Consider the following 22,475-nt stretch of genomic DNA (forward strand, 5'->3'; position numbering starts at 1 on the left):
TAGTTTCACACCAATGATTGAAACTTTTTAGCCCCTTGACATAACTACAACCATTTAAAAGTGATAGCTGAAACTTCAACAAAGCAAGCTAAGTACTGTACATGTTTAGAAGTTTAGATTTTAATTAGGTTTGAAGGTCTGAGACCCTATATACAAGTTGACGAAAACTGAGGTCTACTCAGTATCCATTTAAAAGATTTAGTAATGATATCAAGAGAGTGATCTGTTCTTATTTCTACAAAGAGTAGTGAGTGGATAGAAGATGCTTTAGACAAACATGCCCTGTTGTAGTCTCCATTGACCTGATTGGTTTCCCTTCCATTCACATTCATCGAGCTGTAAGGATCCCAGGATGCATCCGTGATCTGGGCTGGGTCAGCCAATTTCAGCAGGGAAGACCCCAGGGAAACGGCAATGGCCCTCAGCCCACTGAATTAGAGATGAGATGAAAAGAGCAAAATCTGATCGCTAGCCAGTGACCCCTGTTCAAAATGTGCCGTTGTGGATCGAGAGTAAGCGTGGCATCAGGCTTAAAGCACACCTTAGTGTAAGTCAGTGGCGTCAGGACAGGAGGGGAGAATACTGGAGGGACAGCAGATATTTAGAAAAGAATTGCGTGTCTTGAGGGGTCTAAATATGTAAGACAGTCGAGGCCCCTCTTTGCAGCATCTTCCACTACTTTCCACCTGTGCTCTTGTCTCTGTAATCCCCACTTCGTGCTGGATACAATTCAATGTGTGGGCCTCGCCCCTGGGTACCTTGATCCAATTATCCTTCACACCTGAGTGTCTTGGCAGTGAATTTTGGGGAGTTGTTCCATCATGGGCTGTGTGGGGAAGGGTGCAGTGGTAGGGGAGCAACAGAAAACATACAACTCAACTCCAGCACCTTTCATAGGGAGTGAAACATCTTCGCCGACGATTTGCACCCCAGTGATTAGTGCGGTTACTCACTGTGGGACCTGAACAATATCTTACGCAGCAATAATCCAGTGCCATTTGCACAAGGTTAGCACAACAAATATCAAAGGAGGCAGACAGCAGAGAAATCTAATCAAAGCATATTTCTCCAAAAAGTAAATTATTGAAGGCATGCAAAATCTGCAACAAAATGCTAACTCAGAGCTTACATGATTAATAAAACCACCAAGTCAGGACATATCCTGTGCTGACCGTATGTTCTGGATTATTCAGCAGGGGAAGAAACCTTTGTTGATCTGTGATATTATTAGTCAGACAAAGCTTTAGGAACGTGGTTACTTACCGGGTTATCCGGCCGTAGCTTCTTGGAAGGAGGTCCTCCATCTTCTGGGTGAAGCATGTAGTACAGGCGCACCTTGTTGGCATGCTTCTTGCTCTGAGGAAATGAAACGGGCAGATGGCTTAGGATTGAAGTCACGATTCACGATTAAAACAAAAAGAATCCGGTTACTGTGAAAAGAAAGCTGGCCAAGCCCATTGACCCTGCCCCATCCACTGACAGTGCAATCTGCTCAGTGATATACTCAGGTGTCAGCTGTAGCTCGGTGGATAGCACTCTCACCTCCGAGTCAAGAGGTCGTGGTTTCAAGTTCCCTTTTCTGGACGTGCTCTAGGCTGGCAGATGTTAATGCGAATGATTATCTTTCCTCAGGCCCTTTCCTTCAAATCTACCGGTATCTTCCATTCTCCACAAAAACAATCAGTCACCTGCAATGGCTTCTCTTCCCACTCCTGCACTGTTACCTCTGGCATACCTCCCTAAGGATCTATCCTGGGCCCCCTCCTATTTCTCTCCTACATGCTGCCTCTTTGGAATCATTATCCAAAAACACGGCAGTTTTCACATGTGCGCTGATGACAGCCAGCTCTGCGTTACCACCAGCCCTCTCAGCTCCTATCTTTGAACTATCAGACTGCTTATCGGACATCTGACATCCAGTACTCAAGGAGCAATTGGGAAGGGCAAAACCATCGTATTGGGTCCCCGGCACAAACTTGGTTTCCTAGCCACCTACTCCATCCCTCTCCCTGGCAACTTTCTGAAGCTGAACCAGAATATTAGTAACATTGGTCTCATATGTGACTCCAAGAGGAGCTTTAGACCACATATCTCCAGTGTCATTTATTTCCACCTCTCCTCCTTCCCCACCCAACGCATCCCCCCTGCCACCCCACTATTCACACCACCCCAACCTCCACACCACACCCACCCACCCCCTGACGTGCTCGCTGATCTACATTGACTCCCGGCACATTAATGTTTTGGTTTTTAAAATTCTCATCTTTGTTTTCAAACCCCTCCTTACCTCTGTGCCATGCCTAGTAAAGGCATGCCCCACCCAAACTTTTAAAACATGAACTGTAATCAGTGTGGAACCTTCTGGAACTGACTTTTCTTTAAAAAATGGATATTAAAATACTGCAAAAGATAGCTGCCGAGGGTCACTTGACTTGGTCTGTGGATTCAAACTACTGCACCGTCTTGAAAGGACAAAGGGACACATTCCAGAATAAGAAATGTCACTTTTCATCTCCTGAGACCATCCAAAAGGTGCTTACTGACTTGAATGGGTCATTCTGAAACCAAGACAGTGACTGTCTGAAATCCCGTCTGCAAACCATAGTGCAGGCTGCGGCTAATCCACTGAAGCACCACGCCATATTTACAAGGGGACTGTGAAAACCCACATGGTAAGGCAGCCATGTTGGTCTCCGTTTTAATCCTTAAGTGCTATCTGCAAGACACAACAACTGCAGGAAGAGCAGCAGCAGAAAGGGCAGCAACACCTACGCCTTCAGATCTAGAGACTGCAACATTGGCAAGGTCTCCGAGCCTCTTCCTTTCCAAGTCCACCAATGAAGAAAATCGACTTGCTGGACGGCAAGTAACTAACGTCGTGACTTGCAGAAAGTCCATCTCTTCAAAGAGAATCCTGCAATGTCTCTGGCATCCGACTTTGATTATTGAATTCACCTAACTAAGCTTCAGGAGTGAAAAACCTCTTCTTCACCAGACCTGCGGCATGTGTTTTGTAAGATCCGACAATCATAAGAACTACAAACTAGGACTATTCTTTTGTTCGTAACTTGCGCAAGTGCACGATTCTCTCTAATTGTATTTTCCTTGAATGTGTTTTTGAATGTGTGTGAGTGTGTGGATGTGTGTGAGAGTGAGTGTGAGAGTGGGTGTGAGTATGTGCGTGTCCATGTGAGAGTGAGTAAGTGAGTGACATAGCATTAGATTTTCGGGGTAAATGTGTGAACAAATAAACCTCTTTATTTAAACCCATGGAAAGCTTGCTGCTGGTTATTTAATTTGTTCACACACTCAGGGGCTAAGAAACACACACCTCTTCCTTCTCAAAAACACAATGATTACAGGTAGGAAGGGAAGTGAACAGGGGTTTCAGTCCTTTCTCATCCCTGTCTTTAAAACCTGTAATCTCCTCCAGCCCTGTAACCCTCAAAGATATCTGCGTTCATCTAATTCTGGCCTCTTGTGCATCCCCGGTTTTAATCACTCCACCACTGGTGGCCGTGCATTCAGCTGCTTAGACCCTAAGCTCTGGAATTCCCTCTTGAAACTTCTCCATCTCTCTAACTCTCTCTCTTCGTTTTAAGATGCTCCTTAAAAGTTACCTCTTTGACCAAGCTTTTGGTCATCTGACCCAATGTAAGCAGATTGGCTCGGTGTTGAATTCAGTTTGATAATGCTCCAGTGAAGAGAGGAGGAGCAGACTTCAGGAGAACATCAACAGACTGGCGAAAGGGGCAGACGCATGGCAGATGACATTGAATTCAGAGACGCGTGTCGTGATGTATTTCTGCAGGACGCACAGAGAGTGGCAATATAAACTTTACAGGCACAATGTTAAAGGGGCAGGAACAGACCTCGGCCTTGGCAAACACAAGTCTGTGAGGGTGGCAGGATAAGCTAAGAAGGCTGTTTAAAAAGGCACACGGCATCCTTGCTTTGATTAATAGGATGCAAAAGCGAGGAGGTTACACTAACCTTTATAAATCACTCGTTCGGCCTCAGCTGGAGAACTGTGGCCAATTCTGGGCACCACAGGCCTAATTTTACGCCGATGGGCTTTTGAACGGCTCACCACGTTTTACAGCCCCACTCCTGCCCCGATGGGGGGGGCCATAAAATTCCATCCCGCATTTTAGGAAGGATGTCAAGGCCTTGGATTCAGTAGAATGCCACGGGGATGAGGGGGTTTCCGTTACGTGGAGAGACTGGAGAAGCTGGGATTGTTCCTCTCAGAGCAGAGAAGGGTTAAAGGGAGATTTAAAAGAGGTGTTTAAAATCACAAAGGGTTTTGATAGAATAGGCCGGCACAGCAGATTTTTACTTTTCAGTTTAACATTTATTCCTGGCAGCTGCTGCGCAGGGGAAAAGGCGGGACAGAGATAGAGCGGGAGTCTTTACAGTGTCTGAGCGTCTGAGTTGGTGTTGAGACTTCCAACAGCATTCGTACAGGAAAGATCCCGGTGCCTCCTCATGGCAATTGTGTGCCGAGTCTAAGGACCAGGCCAGGAATGGGTGACCCGCCTAATGTTACGTGACAAGTCACTCTAAAATTGCGAAATTCTATCGCAGCGCCTTAAGTAAATGGTGAGACGCTTAGGGTAGATCTTCTCATGGACACAATGGGCTGAACTTGATGAGGAGAGTCGGGAGCCTGACATGGGAGTAAAAAGTGGGTCCTGGGCCTGGATTTGCCGGCAGCCGGACCCGCTTGGTAATTTTACCGCAGGCAGCCCCCTAGCTGGCTGCCTGTGGGCCCACTGTCCGATTGAGATCGGCAGTCAGGCCCGGCCATGGGGTCGCCAGCGCTGAAGCCTCAGCAGTGCCGCCGGGAGAGGTGGTCACTACTGGGGAACGCAGGAGAATGGGATGAGTAAAAATTTTTAAAAAAATCTTTAACATTCACGAGGCTGGGGGGTCGGAGGGCAAACCCCACTGGGGAGGTCGTAGGGCGCTGATCTTCTCTGCCCACGGCCCCGCCTTTGGGTTGGCCTATGTGACCTCCTCCCCTGGGTTGCTGCTGACGGCAACATAAAATGGCCCCTAATTGGGCCTCTACCATATGTCAATAGGTTGCCTGCCTCCTTGGGAGGGGAGGGTGGCCCTCCGCGCCTAGGCCCACCAGCAGTGAAATGCTCCCGCCCCCACAGTGGGCCTGCATTTGGAGAGCCAGTCTGACGTGGCTTGATGTGATTTTACAGGCCACCCCTGCCTCTCACCCAGCCTCGTAGGGGCCGTTAGAATCCTGGCCATTAATATGCCAGGACATAACAGTGAATTTTGAAATGGACCATTGCGACTCACTGAGCCAGTTTAATAACTGCCAGAGATATAGATATAGATATAGATCCAAGAACCTTTCTACAGTAAGTGAAGAATGCCAGGAAAATGGTTAAGTTGGTAATTCTTTTAAACACATGAAAGGACACTTTTTGTGTGTCCTGAATTTTAAAAAGTATGATTCTTTTGGACAGTATTCGCAGCTGAAATCTATAAGGGAGTAAATTCTTTCATGTTACCGTGGAAACAGTGAGGTACATTGACCTCACTGCCAAGGACACAAGACAAAGCGTTATGAACCAGAAGGAATAGCCTGTCACAGTTACCTGGCGGTGCGATGGATAAATTATTTACCTCAGATTATCAGAGCATTTGGGCAGCAGAGCACAAAACTAAAGTTGCTGTTCCACTGTGATAGTCAGGCCAGTCACAAGGGAGGCGATTCCCTACCATCAAAAATAAACCTACCAGGTGTGTGAGGTTCGGCAGCAAAGCAGACACGTCTCTCACTGGATTGTTCCCACTGCCTGAGGGGAAAGGCAAAGGGTCGTGGGTTCAAGCTCCACTTCAGAGACTTGGCCACACAATCCAGGCTGACATGCTCAGCGCAGCAACAAGGGTGTGCTACACTGTTGGAGGCACCGTCTTTTGGATGGGACCCCCCCCCCCGCTCTGGTAGATGTAAAAGATCCCCCCGGCCACTAACTACAGAAGAGCAGCAGATGCTCCCCCCCACCCCAACCCTTGGTTTCCTGGCCGATATCTATCCTTCAACTAACATCACTAGAAAACATCACATTGGCGTTTGTGGGAGCTTGCTGTGTGCAAATTGGCAGCGGCATAACAGCGGCGACCAACGCTTCGAAAAGGTGCTTCATTCAGCACCCTGAGCATATTCCCACCTCCGACTCTTGGCTCCCAGCGTCCATTGTTCCCAACACACCTGTCCATCCCACACCCCAGCGACGGAGTCGGTGGCGTCACTGCGCTTGACGATCTCCTGGGCTGTGTGCAGCAACACCCAGGAGGTCCAGGCCCCATTCCGGAAGACCCCAGAGCATCCCGGGAGATTCCAGGGCATTCCGGAAGGGTTGGCAACTCAACCCTCCACTGAATGGGACAAAGGAAATCCCCTTTGCTAAGTGACTGCCACCTGCTGGCCGAGTGACAGTATTGCAGCAGAGGGGAGCGATCAATTAACCACAACGGCCAATCAATAACAACTTATATTTTACAGCACCTTTAATATAATAAAACGTCCCAAGGCTCTTCACAGCAGCATTATAAAACACAATTAGACACCTGGTCACATGATGCAGTATACAGCAGATTGCCAAAGGTTTGGTCAAAGAGGTAGGGATTTTAAAGGGACATCTTAAAAGAGGAGAGGCTGGTAGAGAGGCGAAGAGGTTTAGGGAGGGAATTCAAGAATTTAGAGGCCATGCACCTGAAGGCACAGCTACAAATGGTGGAGCAATTATAATCGGGGGTGCTCCAGAGGCCTGAATTACACCTACATTTTCTCTCAACTCCACCACGCACACCCCCCTCCTCCAATAGCATTCTCTGATGATGCTGCCCCTTCCCTCTCTGGCCCCCCCTTGAAATTTCCTCCTGTTTCCCCCCCTCTCCTGAAGCTGTGGTTCTGACTGGGACTGGGTTCCATGGCCTTTATCCTTCAACCGACATCACTAGAAAACATGACGTTGCTGGTTGTGGGAGCTTGCTGTGCACACAATGGTTGCCATGTTTTGGCATTATAGCAGTGGCTGCACTTCCAAACGGAAAGTGCTTTGGAACATCCTGAGGTCGTGAAAGGCGCTGTTTTTCTGTCTCGCCTGGATTGAGCTAATTTAGCACAGAGTGGAGACAGGTTGGGACTTCCTGTCTGTACATCTCAATGCCACCCTTGTGACATGTGTCCAGAGGAAGCTTCCTCCCTCTTTTGCTTTTGGGCTGCAGGTTAGGGTCAACCAGGAGGTTTTTCTTTATTCTTTTTTTAATGATTCATTTACAGGATGTGGTCTTCGCTGGCTGGGCCATCATTTATTGCCCATCTCTAATTACCCTTGAGAAGATGGTGGGTGGTGAGCTGCCTTCTTGAACCGCTGCAGTCTATGTGGTGTAGGTATACCCACAGTGCTGTTAGGAAGGGAGTTCCAGGATTTTGACCCAGCGACAGTAAAGGAACGGCGACATATTTCCAAGGCAGGATGGCAAGTGGCTTGGAGAGGAACTTCCAGGTGGTGGCCATCTTCCTGTGGAAGCTTCAGTCTAAATACAGGAGTCTATTTTGTATCTTCACACACATTTTTTCACCCCCAACCCCCATTTGGGGAATAGTGGGAAGTAGCTGGTAGGATAAGTAGACAGATTATCAACCCTGTTGAACTGCATCACTAACACTCCTTCCACTGAAGTCAATTCCTGGAATAGGACTTGAACCCAGAGTTTCTGACTGCGAGACTGGGGGGGGTGGGGGGGGGGGTGCTACCTAGAGAGCCAGGCAACCTCTGTCAGCATTGGAAGGTCACAATTTCCACCCTCCCCACCCCCCCGCCTGCCAATCTGTCTGTCTCCAGAGCCACTGTCAGTTTACAGCTCCTTTACTTCCCACTTTGTCCACTAAAACCAGGGCTACCCAAAGCAGTGCCAATCTGTTTTTTTTTTATCCCACTTTCTGACATTAGAGGGTGTGAATGTGCTGCATTAAAACGTGTTAAAATGAATTAAAGCACCGTTTCATCTCGTCGTACATTCTCAAAGAAATTAATTTTTTTAAGTGGTAGTTTATATAATAATTCTTTACTTTTTTTTTGACAACCAATTTGACATCAACTGAATAATAAAAACCTTTACAAAGCAATAAATAGCCAGCATTTAGCAAGACAGCCCTAAAATGGTGTTTTGCCAACTTTTCCGCGGCTGCAACGAGTTTTCAGAGGGAAACAGATTCTTAAAGCCAGACAGATACGGAAGGGTGTATCCGTGAGGAACAGGTCAGAATTTGGGAGTCCAGGGCAGGGAGGGAGAGTGAGAGACAGAAAGTGGAAGTGAGAGGCAGAGAACAAATCAGATGCAAGGGGGGGTGGGGGGCAACAACCTGCATCTCTCACATCCACAGGATGCACTTTACAGCCAATGAAATGCAGTCAATGTTGCGCACAGCAAGCTCCCACAAACAGCAATGTGATAATGACTAGATAATCTTTGTTTGTGTTGTTGATTAAGCGATAAAGGCCAGGACACCAGGGAGAACGCCCCTACTCTCCTTCAAGATAGTGCCATAGAATCTTTTACATCCACCTGAGAGGGTTTAACATGTCATCCAAAACAAAGACTCCTCCAACAGTCCAACACTCCCTCAGTGCTGCACTGGAGTGCTTAAGTCTCTGGAGCAGGGCTTAAACCCAGAACCTTCTGATTCAGAAGTAAAGAATGCTATCCACTGAACCATGAATATAACAGACTTATGATAGGAGCAAGGGAACAGCAGGGAGGGAGCAAAAGGTAGAGACAGAAGTAGGAGAGAGACAGGGGCCACAGGAAAACAGACAGAGATGGACAGAAAGAGAGAGAGAGAGAAAGACAGATACTGGAACAATGAGAGACAGAAAGTGACAGAGAATCCTGAGCCTCATTCCATGCTACTTCCTCTCAGAATCACTCTATTCCTTTCTCCTTCATGCGTTTATCTAGTTTCCCATTAAATGTGTCTATGGTGTGACAGGGGGAGCACAATTGACACACAGACAGATACCGACACGCACAGAAACGTACAGACACACAGAGACAGGCACACAGAAACAAACACACAGGCAGACACAGATGCAGGCACACACACAAACACTCAGACACACACGCGCGCATACACACAGTCACACACACATGATCAGACATGCGCACACAGGCACAGACACACACACACAGACACACACTAGAGAAGGGCTAATGTCATGGGGAATTGCGTTGATGTTAGGTGAGGAAAGAACTCTATTGTAAACATCACAGCTCAGGTGTAAGTGGACTTGCCTCATTACACTGCTGCCTTTTATCATCTCTCATTTTGCTGTTGACAGACGGAATCGTTTTGGTAACATACTGACAGTTTGGGGGTATAGTTACATGTGTGACGGTGACACATTCCAACTATTTAAAAGATACAGTGGAAGCCCTAGAGGAGTATAGAAAGTGCAGGGGGTACTTGAAAAATAAATTAGGAGAGCGAAGAGGGGACATAAAAAAACACTGGCGGGTAAAATAAAGGAAAATCCAAAGGCATTTTATAGGTATATTAGGGGCAAGAGGATAACCAGGGAAAGAGTAGGGCCCATTAGGGACCAAAGTAGCCATCTGTGCGTGAAGCCGGAGGATGTAGGTGAGGTTTTAAATGAGTACTTTGCATCTGTATTCACTATAGAGAAGGACGATGTAGGTATGGAAATCAGGGAGGGGAACTGTAATACACTTGAACAAATTAGCATTGAGAGGGAGGAGGTTTTAGCGGACTTAAAATTCCAGGCCCAGATGAGACGTATTGTAGGCTGCTGTGGGAGGCAAGGGAGGAGATTGCAGGGGCCCTGACATTAATTTTCAAATCCTCTCTGGCCATAAGAGAGGTGCCAGAGGACTGGAGGACAGCTAATGTGGTACTATTATTTAAGAAGGGTGGTAGGGATAAACTAGGAAACTATAGGCCAGTGAGTCTAACATCAGTGGTAGGGAAACTTTTGGAAAAAGTTCTGAGGGACAGGATTAATCTCTACTTGGAGAGGCAGGGATTAATCAAGGATAGTCAGCATGACTTTGTCAGGGGAGATCATGTCTAACTTGACTGAATTTTTCAAGGAGGTGACTAGGTGTGTAGATGAGAGTAGTGCAGTTGATGTAGTCTGCATGGACTTCAGTAAGGCTTTTGACAAGGTCCCACATGGGAGACTGGTCAAGAAGGTAAGAGCCCATGGGACCCAGGGCAATTTGGAAAATGGGATCCAAAATTGGCTGAGTGGCAGGAGGCAGAGGGTGATGGTCGAAGGTTATTTTTGTGATTGGAAGACTCTGGAACAGTTCCTACAGATTGGAGAGTAGCTAATGTAACCCCACTATTTAAAAAGGGAGGTAGAGAGAAAACGGAATTATAGACCAGTCAGCCTGATGTTGGTAGTGGGGAAAATTCTAGAGTCCATTATAAAAGATTTAATAGCTGAGTACGTGGAAAACAGTGACAGAATCAGACAGACTCAGCATGGATTTATGAAGGGGAAATCATGCTTGACAAATCTACTGGAATTTTTCGAGGATGTAACGAGTAGAGTTGATGAGGGGGAGCCAGTGGTTGTGGTTTATTTGGACTTTCAGAAGGCTTTCGACAAAGTCCCACATAAGAGATTAGCGTGTAAAATTAAAGTGCATGGGATTGGGGCTAGTGTGTTGAGATGGATAGAAAACTGGTTGGCAGACAGGAAACAAAGAGTAGGAATAAACGGGTCTTTTTCCGAATGGCAGGCAGTGACTAGTGGGGTACCGCAGGGATCAGTGCTGGGACCCCAGCTATTTACAATATATATTAATGATTTAGATGAGGCAACTAAATGCAATATCTTCAAATTTGCAGATGACACAAAACTGGGTGGAGGGTGAACTGTGAGGAGGATGCAGAGATGCTTCAGTGTGATTTGGACAAGCTGATTGAGTGGGAAAATGCATGGCAGATGCAGTATAATGTAGATAAATGTGAGGTTATCCATTTTGGTAGCAAAAACAGGAAGGCAGATTATTATCTGAATGGCTATAAATTGAGAGAGGGGAATGTGCAACGAGACCTTGGTGTCCTCGTACACCAGTCGCTGAAGGTAAGCATGCAGGTGCAGCAGGTGGTAAAGAAGGCAAATGGTATGTTGGCCTTCATAGCGAGAGGATTCGAGTACAAGAGCAGGGATGTCTTGCTGCAATTATACAGGGCCTTGGTGAGACCACACTTGGAATATTACGTGCAGTTTTGGTCTCCTTATCTGAGGAAGGATGTACTTGCTATGAGGGAGTGCAGCGAAGGTTTACCAGACTGATTCCTGGGATGGTGGGACTGACATATGAGGAGAGATTGAGTAGGTTAGGGTTATATTCGCTGGAGTTCATTAGAATGAGGGGGGATCTCATAGAAACCTATAAAATTCTAACAGGACTAGACAGGGCAGATGCAGGAAGGATGTTCCCGATGGTGGGGGAGTCCAGAACCAGGGGTCACAGTCTGAGGATACGGGATAAACCATTTAGGACTGAGATGAGGAACAATTTCTTCACCCAGAGAGTGGTGAGCCTGTGGAATTCACTACCACAGAAAGTAGTTGAGGCCAAAACATTGTATGTTTTCAAGAAGGAGTTAGATATAGCTCTTGGGGCGAAAGGGATCAAAGGATATGGGGAGAAAGCGGGAGCAGGCTATTGAGTTGGATGATCGGCCATGATCATAATGAATAGCGGAGCAGGCTCGAAGGGCTGAATGGCCTACTCCTGCTCCTAGTTTCCATGTTTCTAGTGGCATACAGCAGGGTTCGGTGCTGAGTCCCTTGCTGTTTGTAGTGTACGTTAATGATCGAGACATGAATGTAGGAAGTGTGATCAGCAAGTTCACAGATGACATGAAAATTGATGGTGTGCTAAATGGCAAGGAGGAAAGGCTTAGACTACAGGATGATACAGATGGTCTGGTCAGATGGGCAGAACAGTGGCAAATGGAATTTAATCCTGAAAAGTGTGAGGTGATGCATTTTGGGAGGACTAACAAGGCAAGGGAATATACAATGAATGGTAGGACCCTAGGAAGTATAGAGGATCAGAGGAACAATTGGTATACATGTCCATAGATCCCTGAAGGCAGCAGGACAGGTAGATAAGGTGGTTAAGATTAGTCAAGGCATTGAATACAAGAGCAGGGAGGTTATGATGGAGCTGTATAAAGTGTTAGGCCACATTTGGAGTACTGTGTGTAGTTCTGGTCGCCACACTATAGGAGGGATGTGATTGCACTAGAGAGGGTGCAGAGGAGATTTACCAGGATGTTGCCTGGGCTGGAGTGTTTCAGCTATGGAGAGAGACTAGATAGGCTGGGGTTGTTTTCCTTAGAGCAGAGAAAGCTGAGGGGGGACCTGATAGAGGTATACAAAATTATGAGGGGCATAGATAGAGTAGATAGGAAAAAACTTTTCCCCTTAGCGGAGGGGTCAATAACGGGGGGGGGCATAGATTTAAGGTAAGGGGCAGGAGGTTTAGAGGGGATTTGAGGAAAAGTTTTTTCACCCAGAGGGTGGAGGGTATCTGGAACTCACTGCCTGAAAGGGTGGTAGAGGTGGGAACCCTCACAACATTTAAGAAGTATTTAGATGAACACTTGAAATGCCATAGCGTACAAGGCTATGCTCCAAGTGCTGGAAATGGGGTTAGGGTAGATGACCAATGCGGACACGATGGGCCAAAGGTCCACTTTCCGTGCTGTAAAACTCTATGGGCAGAATTTTATGTCCCGTGGGCGGCATACACCTGACCCGATCGGGTGTAAAATAGCGCACGATGATGTCGGGCGAGCGTCCCGATGTCATGGCGCACTCAGGCGATATTAGGGTCGGTGGGCACGCGTGAGAGTTGGCAGCACGCCCGCCGACAGTTAAGAGGCCTATTAAGGCCATTAAAGTATTAATTAACAGCAATTTTTCGCTGCCCAGCCAGCCTCACGATTGGCCGGGGGGGGCGGTGAATCAGCCAGGCGGCTTTTGCATTTTTCAGGTAACCTCATCCAAGGGCAGGATAAGGTTCCTTAAAATTAAATTAAAAAAAAAAAAATTACACACGTTTGGGCAGAGTTTTTATAATCTATATGTTTGGGTGAGTGAGTCCGATGTGTGGACATTTTCTGCTGCGTTTATAAATCTTTATTTGATGGTTTTAAGTTCTTCAGCTTCCTGAGGCAGCTCTCCACCTTCAGACAGTTTTGACTGCCCGCTTCCCCCACGCCCGCGCTGACTTCAGCGCCAGCCTGCCCGCCTCCCACCCCCACCCTGGCAGCGCTGGGCTTCTCAGCGCGCGTTTCACGCTGCCTGACCGCTAACTGGCCGGCCAGCGTGAAATGGGGGTCAGAGGCCGATGGCGGGCGGCGGGCGGGCTGTTCCCCGGCTGCTCCCGGGCCTGCCCACCTCACCCGAAGACCCGAAAACCCTGCCCTCTGACTCTACAAGGCAGATCTAAGATCTATAGGTTACTTTTACACCATCCTTGTCAAGCCTTTGCTTTAGCTGATACAGATTTTAATTCATCCTCGAGTCTCCAACTCCAGCTCCATGAACACCAACTTGCACACAGCAAGTTGATAATGGCTTGATAAAATCTGTTCATTAACATTGTTGATTGAGGGGGGTGAATATTTGCCTTAGGGTAAAGGGAAGAACTCCCCCTACTCTTCTTAAATATTGCGTCATGAGATCTTTTTCATCCAACTGAGAGAGCAGGCGAGATCTTGAATTAATATCTCATCCAAAAGTTCTCGAGTCCCCTGACGGCACTCGAATGTTAGTCTGTGTGCTCAAGTCTCTGTCCTTATTATTCCTGTCCCCATTGAGTTCCATTGGTTCCCCATCTTTGAAACGTTGGCTTCAAAATTCTTGACCTCATCCGCAAGTTGTTCCAAGGCCTCTCTACATCCTTCCAATCCAACACAGTCTCATCTTCTAGATGTAACGTCAGCCTTGGTTCAATGGGTAGCACTCGAGTCAGAAAGATGAGAATTCAAATCCCACTCCTCAAACTCGAGCTCATAATTCAGGGTGTCACTCCGGTGCAGTACTGAGGGAGTGCTGCACTGCCAGAAATAGCATCTTTTGGATGAGCTGCTAAACGAGTTTCCGTCTGCACTCTCAGGTGGACTTAAAAGATCCCGTGATCAGTATTCTGAAGAAGAGCAGAAGACCTCTCCCCAGTCTCCTGGCCAAAATTCATCTCCCAAACAACGTTACTGAAAGAGGTTCCTTGATCATTATCACATTGCTGTTTGTGGGAGCTTGCTGTGTGCAATTGGCAGTCATATTTTCCTACATTACAGAAGTGATTATACTTCAACGGAATTTAATTTACTGGAGTGTGTGTGTGTGTGGTGTGCGTGTGTGTGTGTGTGGTGTGTGTGTGTGTGGTGTGTGTGTGGGTGTGGTGTGTGTGTGTATGGTGTGTGTGTGTATGGTGTGTGTGTGTGGTGTGTGTGTGGTGTGTGTGTGTGTGTGGTGTGTGTGTGTGGTGTGTGTGTGGTGTGTGTGTGTGGTGTGTGGGTGTGTGTGTGGTGTGTGTGTGGTATGTGTGTGTGGTGTGTGGGTGTGTGTGTGGTGTGTGTGTGTGTGTGTGGTATGTGTGTGTGGTGTGTGGGTGTGTGTGTGGTGTGTGTGTGTGTGTGTGGTGTGTGTGTGGGTGTGTGTGGGTGTGTGTGTGTGTGTGGTGTGTGGTGTGTGGTGTGTGTGTGTGGGTGTGTGTGTGTGTGGTGTGTGTGTGGTATGTGTGTGGGTGTGTGTGTGTGTGTGTGTGTGGTGGGTGTGTGGTGTGGGTGTGTGGTGTGGGTGTGTGTGTGGTGTGTGGTGTGTGGTGTGTGTGTGTGGTGTGTGTGTGTGGTGTGTGTGTGTGGTGTGTGTGGTGTGTGTGTGTGGTGTGTGTGTGTGGTGTGTGTGTGTGGTGTGTGTGTGTGTGTGTGTGTGTGGTGTGTGTGTGTGTGTGTGTGTGGTGTGTGTGTGGTGTGTGTGTGTGTGGTGTGTGTGTGGTGTGTGTGTGGTGTGTGTGTGTGTGTGTGTGTGTGGTGTGTGTGTGTGTGGTGTGTGTGTGTGTGGTGTGTGTGTGTGTGTGTGGTGTGTGTGTGTGGTATGTGTGTGTGTGGTATGTGTGTGTGTGTGTGGTGTGTGTGTGTGGTGTGTGTGTGTGGTGTGTGTGTGGTGTGTGTGTGGTGTGTGTGTGGTGTGTGTGTGTGTGGTGTGTGTGTGGGTGTGTGTGTGTGTGTGGTGTGTGTGTGGGTGTGTGTGTGTGTGGTGTGTGTGTGTGTGTGTGCGCCAAAACTTCTCCAGCTCTCCCGTTCTAAATTAGCCTTGAGTAGGGATGCATGATGCAATGGCTGTGCACATGCCTGGAACACGGAGAGACACATGATGGGTACGCGCTTACCAGTCACACCCGGCGATCATTAAGGCCGGAGAGAGCAGGTGGATCAGCAGTGTGCAAACAGCAGCCACGTTCCACACAACAGATAATCCATCCCTCCCAAATCAACAAAACCATCCCATTACTCATCAATTACAAGATAAAAATGCCCTGCTCTAACTTTTTTTTACAATAAATCCAGGAAATGCTGAAAAAGCACTCAGGCAGCATCTGAAAAACTAATAAGCTCTAGTGTAATCTAATATGCCATAATGGGTCTGTACTTTAATACACAAGGCTTGCCTTTTCTACTGGCCCGACTTTCTGTGCACTTCTGGCATTTTCTCTTTTTATTCCACTACATTGTGACGATGCTAGTTTGACCATTTCCGATGCAAGTTCACAAAGCTGAAACGTGAACTCTGTTTCTCTCTCCAAAGATGCTGCCAGACCGACTGACCTATTTCCAGAATTTGCTGTTTTTATTTTAAGAAGTACTTCATTGGTTGTAAAGTGCTTTGGGACATCCCATGGTCATGAAAGCTGCTGCAGCAATTCAACTGTTCTCTCATTCATTCACATTTCCAGAATTTTCTGTGCAATTTGGATGCTGCACTCATATAACAAAACATTTCAACGCTAATTCATTAATGTGAAGGTTGTAGATGGTACGCGGTTTTATAAATCTATATTTCTCCTTAAAATTTAAAGTTAAACTTGCGCAGGCTAGAACATCTGTCAAAAATAGGAATCATCAGCAGTTATACTTCCCCTTTGGACTGACAGCATTTCTCATTATATGGACAATGTAAACAGAGCGTCTTAGATTTAGCTCTGCACTTAACCTGAAATATATCTGACCTGCTGAAGGAGACAGTGCCAAAGGAGCTTTAATCGGTATCTAACCCTGTGCTGTACCTGTCCTGGAAGTGTTTGATGGGGACGGTGTAGAGGGAGTTTTACTCTGTATCTAACCTTGTGCTGTACCTGTCCTGGGAGTGTTTGATGGGGACAGTGTAGAGGGAGCTTTACTCTGTATCTAACCCCGTGCTGTACCTGCCCTGGGAGTGTTTGATGGGGACAGTGTAGAGGGAGCTTTACACTGTATCTAACCCCGTGCTGTACCTGTCCTGGGAGTGTTTGATGGAGACAGTGTAGAGGGAGCTTTACTCTGTATCGAACCCCGTGCTGTACCTGTCCTGGGACCTCGCATTGTACCTGCCCTGGGGGTGTCCGATGGGGTCAGTGTAGAGGAAGCTTTACTCCGTATATGACCCCGTGCTGTACCTGTCATGGGAGTGTTTGATGGGGACAGTGCAGAGGGAGCTTTAAAATTTCCATTGTGTCTTCCCCAAAGCTTTGCTCTCTGTGGTACGAAAACCAGACTTGCCTTGGTGTTGAGAACAAAGGTTGGGAGCTCTACATCCCAATAGACCTTGGAGTTTTTGCACATGTGCAGACTGGGAGCGGGCTGCACATTCTCAATTCAACAGTGTAGGTTTTTTGGCCTGAGCACGAGCCCGGTGCGATGGAAAACAGCATGAAAACCAGGGCCATGTGACTGCGAGTGGAGAGCCATTGAAAGCTTGTCCCTGGCAGGGGCCAGAGAGAGGGGGCAGGGAGGGATCCCAAGGGGAGAGTGGCCAGGAGAGGTCCCAAAAGGAAGTCCCAGGTAGGGGACAGAGACAGGGCAGAATTAGGTCCCTGTTAAGGAAGAAGAGAGGAGCAGGGAAAAAGGCTCCAAACGGCTGCGGGTAGCAGACTTTAAGTGAAGAGGGCTCAGGGCCTGGAGATCCAAGGAGGCGGCCAAAGATTGGTGACTCCGTGCTGTGGGCTGTTGGGGTGAAGGTACCCCTTGGGAGCAGTAGTGTTCTGCTCAGTGCAGCCAAAGAGCTAAAATTGTGCTTATGAGTTGGTGTTTGAGTGTGTATTTGGGAACCCAGGGGAACAGAATCTTGGGAGACGAGATTGAAACCCTGCAAGGTGGACCATCGTTGAGCCATCTGAGTTGGAGTGACTTGGAGAGAATTCCCAGGTTAGATCTTCGAAGATGGAAGGCTGGAATTCCTCGTGAGAGAGTGTTTCAGTGAGATTCGTTGACTCTCAATGTTTACTGATGTATAGGTGGATTGTTGAGAAATCCACGGACTCTGTCTTGGTCGCATTTACCATTTATTGTGTAGTGTGGTGCGTTCGGGCACAGTTTACCCGTTAATTCACATATACCTCATATTTACCCTGAATATTAGAGTATAGGATAGCTACTGTAAATTGTTTTATCTTCCAACCTTGTATGGTAAAATTTATCTTTGTTTGTTCAAAATCCGTGGAATCTTGTGGCTTTCATCACTGAGCAAGTGTCTTGAATCTCAAACTTTGGCTACTTTAAACAAAATGTTGTTGGTCCCTAACCAAATCTTACCAAATACTTGGGGGACTGGTCAAGGACCATAACACGTGTAACATCTGACAGACAACTGGGAATTGGTAATGGAAGTTTCCTTATAAACCATTTTGATATCCTGACTGGTGACTTGAAATTTTTGAGTGGGATATTCTTGAATTGAATGAGACACTCCTGGGACCCCACCCCATCCTAATTCTGGAAAGTCAATCTCAGCTACTCAAAGAGACCTGTCATTGCAGGAAATATTCTCGTTACATTGAGTTACAGGGAAGATGAAATGATGAGTGGGCAGAGATCTGTCGGACTTACAGGCCCCCTGGGATGTCCTGTTGGACCTCTTAATGCTCACTTCAAAACCTTAGCCCTTTGACAGTGAGCACGCAGTTCCCATGTACATCAAAGGACTCATGATTCCATCTCATTATTTTTTGATCAGATTCCTCACTCCTGACGTCCCTCCAGCGTTGACAACTGTAACTTTGATGGGCTAATCACTAACTGTCAACTCACATGGCTGTCGGCCTCCTGTACTGAGTGCTTGACATGAACTCTCAGTGTGTGAAAAACCATTGGTTCCAGGCAACTTTGAAGCTTCAGCCATGGCTCAGTGGGTAGCATTCGCACCCCGGAGTCTGAAGGTTGTAGGCTCATGCTCCACTCTGAAGACTTCAGCATAAAATCCAGCCTGACACTCCCACGCAGTACTGAGGGAGTGCTGCACTGTTTTTTGGATGGGACATTAAACTGGGGCCCCATCCGATCTCTCAGGTGGATGTAAAAGATTCCATGCCACTGTTTCAAAGAAGAGCAGGGGTGTCCTGGCCAATATTTATCTCTTGACCAACACCCGAACACAAAGATTATCTGGTCATCGTCACACTGCTGTTTGCAAGAGTTCTGTGCAAATTGGCTGCCACATTTCTTATTTTATAACAGTTGATTACAGTTCAAAATATACTTCATTGGCTGTAAAGCACTTTGAGACATCCTGCAGTGATGAAAAACACTATATAAATGCAAATTCTTTCTCTAATTTCTTCTGCCCAGTTATGATAGGGGTTTTCTTTAGCTTTCCTGAACATTTCAAGCAATTGAACGGAGGCCAACCACCCTCTCCTGACAAGTGAAATGATCTGATTGAAGGATTTCACCTTTCGAGGGTTGTTGGGAGGTTGGAGGGGGTGGGGACGGCAGGGAGTGAGAGTGGAAACGTTCCTTACCTCATAATGTGCTACTCTCTGGGACTCGGAGATTAACTGTGCATTGCAGATGTTACAGTAGCTGTCTGTGAACAACTCTGTCTCACCTGTCCCCGCGGATTTCATCTGCAAGAGAGAAAAGATAGACAGACAGGCATGAGACGTCTAGAGTGGCATTGGAAGCTGGAGGCTAAAATAAAAAGAGCCTGGGTTAATTGAACAGAACTCGGTGAGATTGTGCATTGCTCTCAGGAAATCGGAAGATTTTTAAGAAGAGAACCAGGAATCCAAACGACACGCGTCTCTTAACCCTGTACCCCTTCCGCCTGCAGGAACAAATTAATTGTCGCTTGAATCCATTTACACAGCCCACTCCAATGTGCATCTCCGCCGACTCCATTACCCTTTGAGGCGGGGGGGGGGTGGAAATAACTTATTTTTACTGCCAAATGTTATACTTTGTGTCTGTTGTATTCAGATATTGATAACAACAGTGGGATTTAGTTGGGAAGTATCCCCTTTTTTTGTGCCGGTACTGTTGCATTCATGTTGAGCTCCTTTTAAGTTTGATTTAACAATATGTTTCTTCCTTATGTTATTACAGTTGCTTATAAATCCAATCGGGAATTCAGGAGAAATCTTCTTTACCCAGAGAGCGGTGGGAATGTGGAACTTGCTAACACAGGGAGTAGCCGTGCGAAATAGCATTGATTCATTTAAGGGGAAGCTGGGTAAACACGTGAGGGAGAAAAAGGAATCTCAAGGGCAAATTGGGGATGTACAATAAATGCTGGCCTTGACAGTGATGCTCACATCATGTATATGAATTAAAAATGGATATGCTGATAATGTTAGATGAAGAGAGGTGAGAGGCTTGTGTGGAGCATAAACACTGGCATAGACCAATTGTGCCGAATGGTCTGTCTCTGTGCTGTAAATACTTTGTAATATTGTATAATTCTTACATTAGTCGTGCCTTCAAAGGGATAGTTGTTATGCAAATTCTCATTTAGTGACCCGGGGATGAGCCAAAAGTCACCTTGATTGGCCCATCAGATTGGGCAGTCTGCCAGAATCAATGATTCATACCCAGGATCGACCTCAGGGACTGTAACCTTGAGGCTCCAGTTTGGAACCAATGCTGGCAGCAATCTATGGTTTCCCAGCTGTCAAAAGTAATCTGCCGACATTCGCCATCAAGCACCCTGCATCGAGAGAGGCCAAAGACTTTTGGGCACTGTTGCCTGGCAAGGAGTAGCAATGCTACAAAATACGCACCAAAAGGCAACTGTCTAGACAGCTGGAAAACAGCTGATGAAGCCACATTGCTTTTAGTGCAAGTTCCAACACTCCAGCAAGTCACTGCACTCAAGTTATCGAGGCTTTAACAAGTTTAACAGGATGGCTTAGATATCACAGAGTGTACCTTCTATTAAAACATTTGCTTTTCCTTCTATTTTAATCCCTTCCATTCCCCAAAAGCATGCAATGGAACATTGTTGATGGGTTGAAGGCAATCAGGTGCCCTGAACACTGGCTGCTTTTACGTTCAATTATCTCTGCAATGAGGGAGAAAGTCACCGCAAGTCACAATTAGTAAGAAAGTCATAGTGAATTGTAGTTAATGTTCAGTTATGGACAGGAATAGTCCCACACCTAAAATATTAAGTAATTAAAATGCTAATTAGATTGAGGTCATTATTTTTTGATACAAATTATATTGCTGACTCTGACAATGCTTTAATTTTTTTTTAAAGGATGCCATTTATTATCAGTTATGAGGTCCAAGTTAATGGGTGTCAAGGTGATGACATCATTGGTTGTGGGAGAATTATGTTCTCCCTCCGTCACTACTCAAGGCGTTGACTCTTGCTTGGACTCGGTCCCGGGTGCACTAACTGACCTCCAATATTTCTGCCAAATGTTCAATCTTCATGTAAAAACGTGCACATTGAGGCACAACAGGACGGTCAAGCATGGCCACACAATCAAACCCAGTCTCCACCTGACATTCACACCCACTCACTTACCTTTCAGTGGAAGGCAGGGAACAGGCAGGACCCTGGTTAATATTATTTTCAGCACTCTAATTCTAGAAGCACTCAGGTCAATTGTTGCTGCCTTGCAGCCACCTTTGCTGAGCTTAGTTAACTCTGCAAAGACTTGGTGTAAACTCTGGGATTTTCATTGTGTGTGGGCTCACATCACTCATCACTCTTGTTGCATCCTTTTAATTTAAAATTTATTTACTGAAAAAATTGTTAACCCATGCACACAAATCCACACAATGAACTGCCCTGCTAAAAGTCTGAATAAAACCAGCAGCGCCTTCACTCAGTCTCCTCTCAGGCTAAATTGATCTGCTTGTATCATTGGATGCTAGCTTACACACTGTACCCCGCCACAACTGTGGTGCTGGCTTTAAAGGGAGAGTAAAATAGTTTGCCAGGGTGTTGGTGGAGATCATGAATCAGAATAGCTTTAGTGAAACTCCCTTTAAGGGGTCAATGTATATTGGAGAGAGTTTCTCAGCGCCCAAATGGTTAAGAACAGTCTTTTCTTAAAATGAGGAGATTGAAGATGATGATGAGTGAGGCACCAAAGGGAAAGAGACAGGTCTAAGGTGCCAGGTATGAAGGAGGTATATATCTAGGGGGAGAGAGGGGAAGGAATTAGAAAGGAGAGGGTAGCTGCAAGGGATTGAAGTGAAACACGGAGCGAGGGATTGTAAAGAAAAATGAAGAAGAGTGAGAAGGAATGAGGGATTGAGAGGACAAACAGGATAAAATTGAGAGAGAAACAAACAGTGAAAGGATTGGAGAGACAGAGGGAAAGGTAAAGGATAGGTCGATATATAGATAGACAGATAATTGGATTATTGGGAGATCATCATGGTGGGAGGTGCCGAATTGCGTGACGATGATACAAGTGAAACATGTAATCATAATTCATAACATAGTTATAGACAGCCATTAAAATAAAAATAAAGTGTAAAATCATAAAAAGGTTGCACAATTATGAACATTTCGGTATCCAAAAAAATGCAGGTCTCCTTAATTTACAAATAAAAATGAAAGGCCTACTGCACTCTGCATTTTGTATTAAAGTCGATAGATCTTATGTTGTTCGGTTGAGTTCATTAAATTCTCAATCACTTATATACTATTTATGAATTTTAGAAAGTAGGGGATTGGGCTCAGTCTATTTGTTCTATATCTTATTTGCAGAATAGTGTCTTTTCTCCTTAATTCCATTGCACATTTACTTTTGTGTGGTTGTGGCAAGAGATAATGGGTGTGGGAGATGGAATTCAAGAGATTTCTAGCAAAGTCCGGACAGGTAGTTGTGTGTGTGTGTGGTGTGTGTGTGTGTGTGTGTGAACAAAGACTTGCCAACAAAACCAAAATGACAGTGAA

At 46.3% G+C, this 22,475-nt stretch overlaps 1 protein-coding gene across 2 annotated transcripts in view; it reads right to left on the bottom strand.

Moving 5' to 3' along the window:
- Positions 1-22,475, bottom strand: part of LOC144694539 (zinc finger matrin-type protein 4) — a 402,800-nt gene that overhangs the window by 378,543 nt on the left and 1,782 nt on the right. For both annotated transcript variants that reach the window (XM_078565096.1, XM_078565095.1), the window contains exons 2-3: positions 19,081-19,185; positions 1,264-1,356 (exon numbers count right to left, since the gene is read on the bottom strand). In XM_078565096.1, coding sequence (XP_078421222.1) covers positions 1,264-1,356; positions 19,081-19,185 — 198 coding nt within the window. The remainder of the gene's footprint in view (positions 1-1,263; positions 1,357-19,080; positions 19,186-22,475) is intronic.

The sequence above is a fragment of the Cetorhinus maximus genome, chromosome 20, assembly GCF_964194155.1.
Source record: "Cetorhinus maximus chromosome 20, sCetMax3.hap1.1, whole genome shotgun sequence".
Lineage (NCBI taxonomy): Eukaryota > Metazoa > Chordata > Chondrichthyes > Lamniformes > Cetorhinidae > Cetorhinus > Cetorhinus maximus.